General features: G+C 38.2%; 1 protein-coding gene across 1 annotated transcript; it reads right to left on the bottom strand.

Moving 5' to 3' along the window:
* Nucleotides 1–8,751: 8,751 nt before the first annotated feature.
* LOC101270433 (major facilitator superfamily domain-containing protein 1-like) lies at nt 8,752–10,871 on the bottom strand. The gene is given in 2 exon segments (XM_033415090.2): nt 8,752–9,823; nt 9,825–10,871. Coding segments are annotated over 2 exon segments (1,362 nt in total). The 5' UTR covers nt 10,853–10,871; the 3' UTR covers nt 8,752–9,489.
* Nucleotides 10,872–11,662: the final 791 nt, after the last annotated feature.

Genomic DNA, 11,662 nt, shown 5'->3' with positions numbered 1-11,662 from the left:
GTATTGCTATAAACTTCCCTCTTAGAACTGCTTGCTGCATCCCATAGAGGTTTTGGGTCGTCGTGTTTTCATTGTCATTTATTTCTAGGTATTTTTTTATTTCCTCTTTGATTTCTTCAGTGATCTCTTGATTATTCAGCAGCGCACTGTTTAGTCTCCATGCACTGTTTAGTCTCCATGTACTGTTTTTTTTTTTCCTGTAACTGGTTTCTCATCTCATAGTGTTGTGGTCGGAAAAGATGCTTGATATGATTTCAATGTTCTTAAATTTTCCAAGGCTTGATTTGTGACCCAAGATGTGATCTATTCTGGAGAACATTCCATGTGCACTTGAGAAGAAAGTGTATTCTTCCGCTTTCACGTGGAATGTCCTAAAATTATCAATTAAGTCTATCTGGTCTATTGTGTCATTTAAGGCTTGTGTTTCCTTAGTTATTTTTTGTCTGGATGATCTATTGGTGTAAGTGGGGTGTTAAAGTCCCCCACTATTATTGTTTACTGTCGATTTCTCCTTTTATGGCTGTTAGCATTTGCTTTATGTATTGAGGTGCTCCTATGGTGGGTACATAAATATTTATAATTGTTATGTTTTCTTCTTGGATTGATCCCTGATCATTATGTAGTGTCCTTCCTTATCTCTTGTAACTGTCTTTATTTTAAAGTCTATTTTATCTGATACAAGTATTACTACTCCAGCTTCCTTGTGATTTCCACTTGCATGGAATATCTTTTTCCATCCCCTCACTTTCAGTCTGTATGTGTCCCTAGGTCTGAAGTGGGTTTCCTGTAGACAGCATATACAGGGGTCTTGTTTTTGTATCCATTCAGCCAGTCTTTGTGTTTTGGTTGGAGCATTTAATCCATTTACATTCAAGGTGATTATTGATATATATGTTCCTGTTACTATTTTCTTAATTGATTTGGGTTTGGTTTTGTGGGTCGTTTTCTTCTCTTGTGTTTCCTGCTTAGAGAAGTTCCTTTAGCATTTGTTGGAAAGCTGGTTTGGTGGTGCTGAATTCTCTTAACTTTTGCTTGTCTGTAAAGTTTTTAATTTCTCCATTGAATCTGAATGAGATCCCTGCTGGGTAGAGTAATCTTGGCTGTAGCTTTTTCCCTTTCATCATTTTTTTAAAATTTATTTTTTATTTTTGGCTGTGTTGAGTCTTCATTGCTGGGCACTGGCTTACTCTAGTTGTGGTGAGCAGGGGCTACTCTTCATTGCGGTGCACGGGCTTCTCATTGTGGTGGCTTCTCCTGTTGCAGAGCACAGGCTCTAGGCGCATGGGCTTCAGTAGTTGCAGCGTGCAAGCTTCAACAGCTGTGGCACAAGGGCTCGGTAGTTGTGGCTCATGGGCTCTAGAGCACAGGCTCAGTAGTTGTGGCACACGGGCTTAGTTGCTCCACGGAATGTGGGACCTCCCCGGACCAGGGCTCGAACCCATGTCCCCTGCATTGGCAGGCGGATTCTTAACCACTGCGCCACCACAGAAGCCCCCTTTCATCATTTTAAATATGTCCTCCCACTCCCTTCTGGCTTGCAGAGTTTCTGCTGAAAGATCAGCTGTTAACCTTATGGGGATTCCCTTGTATGTTATTTGTTGCTTTTCCCTAGCTGCTTTGAATATTTTTTTTTGTATTTAATTTTTGATAGTTTGATTACTATGTGTCTCGGCATGTTTCTCCTTGGGTTTATGCTGTATGGGACTGTCTGCACTTCTTGGACTTGACTGGCTATTTCCTTTTCCATGTTAGGGAAGTTTTTGACTCTAATCTGTTCAAATTTTTCTCAGACCGTTTGTTTTTCTCTTCTTCTTCTGGGACCCCTATAATTCGAATGTTGGTGCATTTAATGTTGTCCCAGAGGTCTCTGAGACTGTCCTCAGTTCTTTTCATTCTTTTTTCTTTATTCTGCTCTGTGGCAGATATTTCCACTATTTTATCTTCCAGGTCACTGATCCGTTCTTCTGCCTCAGTTATTCTGCTATTGATTCCTTCTAGAGTATTTTTAATTTCAGTTATTGTGTTGGTCATCACTGTTTGTTTGCTCTTTAGTTCTTCTAGATCCTTGTTAATTGTTTCTTGTATTTTTTTCCATTCTGTTTCTGAGATTTTGGATCATGTTTACTATCATTACTCTGAATTCTTTTTCAGGTAGGTTGCCTATTTTGTCTTCATTTATTTGGTCTTGTAGGTTTTTACCTTGCTCCTTCGTCTGTAAGTAATTTTTTTGGTCATTTCTTTTTTGATGGGTGGTGGTGTATTCCTGTCTTACTGGTTGTTTGGCCTGAGGCGTCCAGCACTGGAGTTTGCAGGCAGTTGGCCCAAGAGGGCAGGGGAAACCTGGCCACTCTCCCTTTTGATCCTCTGCCCTCCCAGTGGCCCCCCAGTTTCCCCCTTCAGTCATGGGATCCCTTCCCCTCCCCCAGCCTCCCCTCAGGGGCGCCAGTCCCATCCTGCTTCCGCTTCTCCTCCCCCCTCACTCCTCCCCATGCCCCACATCCTACCTGGTCACTGGGGGTTCCTCCTATCCCCTTAGGTGTCTGTGGTCCCCCACCGGTGCCTGATAGGTGCCCTAGTTGTGTGGAGACACGAATTCCGCCTCCTCCTAGTCTGCCATCTTGACCTTCTCCTCCCAAAATTTTAATAATGCTTGTAACTCCCATAACCATTACTTTTAAATTAAGTTCAATGTCTGCATTCTTCCACATCTGCTAATTTCTGACTTAACCATTTAGTGCTGTCATTTGATCACAAAACAATTTCATTTGTACAATATTAATTGTACTTACTATTTATATCAATAATATTTCTTTATTTCTGTGATCTTATTACTATTTTATATTAACTGGAAGCACTTACTGGTACCAGTGTCTCCATTCTGTCAATAGATAGTAGCAATCTATCTAGAAATCTAGATAGTGTTTAGAAGTCCACTCACCAGTTTTCTTCACACTATTATTAGTGCATATAGTCCTCAAAAATCGTACATCACTGATGTAGGATATAATAGTTGCCAATGAAAGGAAATTGCCTATTCATTTGTAAAATATACAGCATAAAGAAATAATTTACCTAATAAAACTGAATACTATACTACACTGAGTTAAGATAATGAAACAGATTGAAGATACAGGAATGAGTTTTGTAGACGTGTCAATTTTTAAATAACTTTGCTCTTTAATATCACTTCTTTCCCCTCAATTCATTTTATGTCATTAAAATAACCTTTATAAATTTTAGGGGTTTTCCAGATAACATTGATTTATAATTGTATAATAAATGACTTAAAAATTGTCCTGTCTAAAGTTACAAATTTTGGAGCTTTCAACAGACTGCAATTTACCAATTCTTTTCCACTAATGATTACACATTAGTTCTGACTTCTGTTGGACCCTAATGGATATTATTTTCTAAATTTGGGGAAAGTATCAGTTTGCTGGTATTTAAAGTCATTTCCTTTTGTTCCCATACCAGCTCTAGATTCTCCTTAATAGAAAATGGGAAACTTTTTTCAATGTATTTTAGTTTTTCTTGTCTTCATTCCAAACATAGAGGCGGAGCATCAAAGGTGTTTCATTTGTGAAACAAAATTTAAGGTGAAACAGAATTAAAGGCAAAGCTAGCTCCTACCTTGGGCAAGTTCTGTGTAGAAATGTGGACCCCCTGCTCCCCAGATTTGTGCCTCTTTGAAAATAAAATTTAAAAGTCCAAATATGCCAGGGAAAATTCTATCTTTAAAAATAAAATGGCTTGCTTCAAATGGGTTGGCCTTCATTTAAGTCAACAAGTATGTCAATTGCTTGTTCACTGCTGACAAATGCTCCATAATACTCATTGGTCCTACAACTAAGCAGAAATACCAGTAGCCTATTAAGAAAGGTAGGCGAGGGCTTCCCTGGTGATGCAGTGGTTAAGAACCTGCCTGCCAATGCAGGGGACATGGGTTTGAGCCCTGGTCCTGGAAGATCCCACATGCCGTGGAGCAAATAAGCCCACGAGCCACAACTACCGAGCCTGTGCTCTAGAGCCCACGAGCCACAACTACTGAGCCCGTGTGCCACAACTACTGAAGCCCACGTGCCTAGAGCCCATGCTCTGCATGCAACGAGAAGCCACCCCAATGAGAAGCCCGTGCACCACAACAAAGAGTAGCCCCCCACTCGCCGCAACTAGAGAAAGCCCGTGCACAGCAATAAAGACCCAACACAGCCAAAAATAAATAAATTTATATTAAAAAAAAAAAAGGTAGGCAGAAGATGTGAACAAGCAGTTCAGAGAAAAAGAAATGCAAATGGATATTCAATATATAAAGTATGCTGAACGTCACTCAAAATAGAAGAAATACAAATTTAAATGACACTGAAATACCATTTTTCATCTTTCAAATGGCAAAAATCCAAAATTTTGTTAAGCCTCTCTGTTTTGAAGATATAGTAAAATGGGCATTCTCACACACTGTGAGTAAGAATTTCAACTGGGAGAACCCCTATGCAGGGCAATTCGGCAATACCTATCTAATTGAGAAATACATAGGCTACTTTACTGAACATTTCCACCTCTGGGCATTGATCCTACACATATACGTGTGCTCAGGCAAAATGAGATACAAACCAGATATTTCAGATCATCACTCATCCCAACCCTTGTTGCAGTTAGGTATGACCATGCCACTAAATTCTTCCCAGTGAAATATGGACAGAAGTCATAGGAACTTGTACCAAAGAAGATATAAGTTTGCTCTATTCGTTCATCCTCCCTCCTCACTGGAATGGCCATGACCAGAGCTACCTCGGAAGCCATACTCCTTGATTCTGTTAATGTATCTTATGAGTTTTGAAATTTTTTTAAATCAGAATCAACCCATAGCATGAAGCACTTAACCAGAAGGTACATATTATATACCTTGACAATATAAAAGTAATATTATGACTGACAAAGTGAGAGGTGAAAGAGGGAAGTAGAGCTGGAGGGAAACAGAGGGTCTAAGTTCCTTGTTTTACGTGGTGGGAAGTCAAGAGATACTTTCTCAAGTTGATGAAGAAGGAGACATATGCTTATGGAGATTAGTAAAAGTATAATATCAGTAATCAAAAAATTGATTTTTAACAAACCCAAACACAGCAGAGTGATATATGGCATAAGGAAGCTAATCCTCTTTCATAACTTTGAGCCAATGCATATTGCCTAATGATGATAAACCCCAAAGCAAAGAGATAAGCAAATGCATCCTTTAGAGTTAGTAGGCAGTATCCTGAAGTATTAAAAACAGTCAAGAGTCATTACCTCTGGTTTGGAACAACATGGATGGACCTTTAGGGCATTATGCTAAGTGAAATAAGTCAGACAGAGAAAGACAAACACCGTATGATAGCACTTATATGTGGAATCTAAGAAAGCCGAACTCATAGAAACAGAGTAGATTGGTGATTACCAGGGGTGGGGTGGGGGAAATGAAGAGATGTTGGTCAAAGGGGTACAAACTTCCAGTTATAAGATGAATAAGTTCTCGGGATCTAATATTACAACAGGGTGATTATAGTTAATAATACTGTAGTATGTACTTGAAAGTTGCTAATCTCATAAATCTTAAATGTTCTAACCTTAAAAAATAAACGGTAATTATGTGACATCATGCAGGTGTTAGATAACCTATCATGGTAATCATTTTGCAATACACAAGTGCATCAAATCAACATGTTGTACACCCTAAACTTACACAATGTTATATGTCAATTATATCTAAATAAAGTTGGTGAGGGGAAGTCATTACCTCTGAGGAATGAAGTTTAGCAAACACCTGCACCTCTCTTATTCCTCCTGTTGAATTCAAATAAAATTTAATGATTTTATTTGAAATTTGCACGCACAGTATAATCCTATTTTTATAAGAATTTTCTCTATTCTTCCAGATACCCTTCTCTACATATCTATTAATAAGATATTTGGAATGAAAAAATTAATTATACTATAGTTTCATTCCATTTATTAAGAAAATTTTTATTTCTTCTTTGTATTTTGGATGACTTCATTTCTTTTTTGTACTTCTCTAATTTTGACCATATATAATTTATTAAAAAATTAACATCATTAACATAAAAGGCACAGACATTTTATTTTAAACAATTATTTTCATGCTTGAACATTTATTTCAATGAGGTTTTAATTTGTTTTTGCTCTTCTGCATGTTTTAAGGGAGTTTTACTTTGTTGTTACTTTTCTACATTTACTTTTAATTGTACACCATTAATTTAAAAAGAAAGTGATTATTGTTAAAAAGGGAGATGTATAATATTATGTGTAGTACAGAAAATATTTTCATTCTTGAAATTGATGAGGAATCTAATGGTGCCTAAACATTTCTAAATATAACTTCCATTTTATCATATAATACTATAATTTTCCAATAGCTACTAATTTCTTTGCAAAAGTAATCTAGGTTATTGGTCACAATGACTATTTTAATTCACTGGGATACTTATGATTTGTGAAGGAAATATCTTAATATTCCTTAGAACACTGACAGGATATACATTATTTAAAAATAAGAATAAGATAAAATCAGAAGAAAATGGAAAATCCTGAAGTTAAAACAAGATGAAACAGACTTTGACATCTGAAAGTGATCAGTGCGAGAGAAATAAAGTAAAATAGATATTCTTTTCACTGTCATCCATACTGTTATGTGAGAAAGACCAGAGAGTGTACAGATTTTTTAAAAAGAAAAGTAGAAGAAAATTCCCCTTCTACTGACTTCTGAGTAGCTCTGTGAGCTTCAGGCTAACCAGTGAATCCAAATCTAAACAGCATGGCAGGAGAAGATGGCTGGTTTCTAAACTACAGATGAATGGGACAGTGGGCAAGCCTACTGCTCATCCACTCCTGTGGCCCAGCAAAGACCACTTGCCCTATGACTATATTCTCAGACAACAAAATATCCCTTCCTGGGTCAAACGAAGCTATTAAGACATTAGCAGTATGGTTTTTGAAGATGAACAGCATGTTAAAAGGGTAAAAATCTATTACGATTGCAAAATTGCCTGGAGCAAAGTGAGAATAGAACTTTCAAACTCCCTAACCTCATGCAGTGACCATCTTGCCAAATGGTAGTTCTCCTTCTAGTTAGATGGCCCAGCAGCTATCCCAGAAATAAAAAGCCCCTAAGAAACCTGATAAAACATTCAGCTGCCATTTCAAATTTCTGAGGGAAAAATAAGCACAACTGACAGGCAAACCTAAATTGTGCAAAGACAAAAACCATTAGACTTTATCAAATTAATCAATCAGCTCTTTGGCAACATCACGGAACTCCATCTCACGAAAGCTGAGACATAGCTACAAAAATCTATTTTGATGTTAGGAGATCTTCATATAAGCACAGAATTAACATCATCAGATTTACTCATGTACTTCTAAATCATTAATAAACAAAATCTTAGACTATGAATAGACAAATAAAACTCTTCTAGAGAGAATGTTTAAATCTTCACAATTTTCCCACTCGTCCCTTGCCAAGACACAATGATGAGAAAAAGAGGCACAGCGTAATTGTGAGACAAAAATGCAGGAAAACACACTAATTAGGACTAGGGCAAAGATGATTCTGGCTGTGAAAATATGAACTGAAGAATATTCTCAAAACTTTGCTCATTTTTAAAATGAGTGTAATAAAAAAATGCAAGTCAAGCTAATAGAGTTCACTCGTTCTGCTGTCTAGCTGGTGTTCGGGGTAGGAGTGATTTATGAGAAGCATACCAACTGCACATAAATGTATCCTTCCAAAAATGCTTCGGAAAGCTATGAAGGACTTTGAACATGGTCCTCCAGATTTTCAAAATCTCAACCACAAGTACAGAATCTGCTAAACAAATCCAGTTGGATTTCCTGAGACTTTTATTGTGTTAGCCTCAGGCACCTATGGAAGAAAGCAGTCAGACTCAAAGTGCCTTCAGCCCAAGCCTGTGCTTGCATATCTTTTTTTGCTTTTGAGTTCAGTGCCCATAGTAGACATTTAGTAAATCTTTGTCAAAGGAAGGACAAAATAAGGAAGTAAAGATGGAAAGTAGAGAGGGAGAGACGGAGGAAGGAAGAAAAGAAGAATGGAAGGGAAAGAAGGAATCTCTTAAGGAATCTGAAGAGCAAAGCCATGTTCAATTCCCTGAGAACTGCTCAGAAATGACGTGTCATTTACATACATCTAAATACAAACTGATGAAATGCGAGGAAAGGAGGATGAAACACATCAATTAAATGGCTCTATAAAGTGGGAAGCTGATACTGCCACCAGAGGAATCGTAAGTGTACAATTTCTGGGGCATGCTACTTCTCCAAGTTGTGTCATCCCAATAGGAAGCCTCAATACTGGCAATGAAGACCCTGAAACATATGTTTGACTAGGTCTCCATATTGAAAAATAAATCAAGTCCAAAATAAAAATATATTCATCCAGTCATCCAAAAGCCAATGCCGTAATGCAATCTGTAAACAACCGTGGCGACGCAATCTTGTCTTTCTGGTTCCAGGCTGTAGCAATGTCTAGGGAATCTGTATGTAGAAGGAGACGTCTTAATTGTGAGAAATTTTTATTTGTCAAAAATCACAAATATTAATTTAAATAGAATATTTTAAAAACTTAATTCCTAGGGGCAGGCAGAATATACAAGGAAATAAAACTACAGTGTTTTACTAAAAGAAACAGGAAAGAGGAACTAAATTTTTGTGCATGGAGATGGCAGACTAGATTTCTGCAAACTTTTTTTTTTTTCTCCTCTTGCAGTGTTTTTATTTAACCCTGTAGATACGCAATTATCATAATTTACAGGACGTCTTTTAGTAATTAATTGGACTATAAGAAAAACCGTACAGAAAGTTTGTACCACAAAATTATGTCCCTCAGGGATTAGGGTCCTCATTAACAGAGAAATAAAGAAGCTCGAAAGGGTCACTGCTCAGCAACCTCTGGTAACTAAAGAGAGCAGAACACAATCTGCTATTTGTGGAAATGAGGCTTCATAAAAATATCTTTCAAATATTCCCTATTACAAAAGGGAATGTCTATTAAAATGCTATTGTTTATTCTATATAAAATATCCTTTCTAATCCCTCAAAAGCTTTTTTTTTTTTTGCTTTAAGATTAAAGGCCATATCCCTAAGATACACTTTGTGAAAATTATCTCAATACAAGATCTAAAGATTTCCATTATTTACTGTCCTTACTCAAAATCACCTGCATGTAGCAGATGCAATTTTCTAAACTTCATCATTGATGAGCCTATTCCAAAGCGGAATTCTTCAGCAATACAAAAGACACAGGCTAAAATAGTCCTCACAGTTATACTTTAAAATAGATATATTCAAAATATAAATATAATAATTCTCCAGACCATTATTTTTCCTAACGACTAAACTCTAAATTAAAAGAAAAAAAAAATTGGAGGTTTTCAAACCAATGATGTGTGCAGCCCATTCTCATGACACAGTCATTTAAACTTCTCACTCTGTACGAGAAAGTTTTATTTCTTCCCTTTGTCCTGCAGAATAATTTAGGTTCCCACCTTGGCCACGATTCACCAAGTGGAGTAAGACCACAGATAAAAGTGAGAAGGAAACACAGGCAATGAAGAAAACTTCTAAAAACAGATATCCCCAAGTATCCAATATCATGCCAGCAATGATGGAAATGACTGTCAACCCAAGATTCTGAATGGACTGCATGAAGCCATATGCAGCTCCCAGTTGATGTTCGGGAACTACAAACGCCACCATTGGCCACAATGCACAGGCAAGCAATGAGTAGGAGAGTCCCAGGAGATACACAGCAACCCACCACTGCACACAGAACCCAGATGATGTTCTTTCCTGTTTTATCCACCAGAAGCCCAAATACTGGGGACATGGGAGCTGATATTACATATACAATACTGTTAACAGCACTCGCTGCCTGGGAGGAAAAGCCAAATTTCTCTGTAAAGAAAACTTTCCCAAGTCCAATGAACGGGAACACAGCAACATAACAGCCGACACAGATGATGAATATGAGCCACAGGGGGAAGGAGAGGTCCTTCACATCAGTTAACTTGATAACTTCACCCGTTTTTCCTTGCTCTTTACGAAGGATTCGTTCTGCTCTCTGATCCAAGTAAGCAAGGGCCAAGGCACAGACTAGTGAAAGAAGACATGTTATACCCCCGATCGTAAGTGTGACCCCAAGGGTTGTGTGACCAGCAGAACCCAACGAAGCTTCAACCTTATAATACAGCCACCCCATGAGGTTCATGTTTACTGTACTTCCAGTTCTAGCCATGCTTAGCTGGAGTCCAAACACCAAGTTTAATTCTTTGCCTTTAAACCAACTCACAGCATATGTATTCTGGGCAACTGCTAAGGACTCCCCACCAATCCCAAACACAAACTTTCCAAATTCCATCAGCCGAAAAGCACGAAATATTCCACCCAGAGCAAAAACAACCTGTCCAACGCAAACAAAGCAACTAAAAATAATGGTGCCCCATCGTATTCCAAATACGCGGTCTACCAAAAAGCCACCAAAGAAACACAAAACTACATTGGGCCAAGAATACCAGGCATACAGCACCATGAATTTCATGGTATTCACCTGCATATCCCGTTTAACCTGAGTCTGAAGGGCAGCAGGATTATCATAGCAAAAATAGCCGCCGAAACCAAGGAAGCATATCAGCAACTGTGCCAAAAGCCGGTGCGCCAGGCGACTGGTGTCGCAGAGGGCCGGCAGCGCCCCGGGGGCAGGGGGTGTAACGGGGGCGCCTCTGCCGGCCTCGTTGGCGCCGCCAGGCAGCGGCGCCCTCGCTTCCTCCTCCTCCTCCTCCTCCTCCATCGGGCCGACAGGAGACCGAGAGACGACAGTCTACAAACTCTTATATGCTCTTAGAAATGCCATTCTCCAGTTCAATTCCTCAGTTTCTTAATTATCATTTTATATTCTCCAAGCATATACCATCTGATAACTTGGAAGAGGAAGGTTACAACTTTGATAACAAAAAGAAGTCAACCTAAAATGAAACACCACTTAAAACACAACACAATGAAGTGGAAAATTCTCATTGAGACATATTAGCTTACAGACCCCTTTGTCCTCAATATATTTGGAAAAGAATATTCAATGTCCACCTTGTTGATTTCCCTCTCTGCTAGGAATTAGCTTTATAGTATTTGTAAACTTGTTAATTTAATCCAAAGCCACAGGAAGTTTTTTTTTAATGACATCAATAGCACAAAATCTCATTAAAAGTAACAATTTTGTTCAACCAACATTTTTTTTTTTCCATTTCTACTTAGGTAGTTTACAGTACACTTGAAAATCAGTACTGTTAGCAAGGATATGGGAATGGATTGATGAGTGTGCTACAAGACAAATGACTGATTTTTTTCCCATCTATACTCAGCACTGCAGTAGCAAGGCCATTAGTCCATACCCAGAGTCTCTTTATGGCTATGAGGAAACTTGGGAGAAAGAAACTATCATCACCTTCAGTGAAGACAAGGAGAACCATGCCAATATCAATCCCAGTTCCCATTAGGCTAATATGGCAGCACTGAGACCACACATTTAGAAAGTCTCCACCTTGTCTTGAATTGCACAGGTGACCATTATGAGCTTAAAATGTGTCACTCAACCCTAGGGTCC

The sequence above is a fragment of the Orcinus orca genome, chromosome X (genome assembly GCF_937001465.1).
Source record: "Orcinus orca chromosome X, mOrcOrc1.1, whole genome shotgun sequence".
NCBI classification, from domain to species: Eukaryota; Metazoa; Chordata; class Mammalia; order Artiodactyla; family Delphinidae; genus Orcinus; species Orcinus orca.
This window is presented reverse-complemented; position numbering and strand designations above follow the sequence as displayed.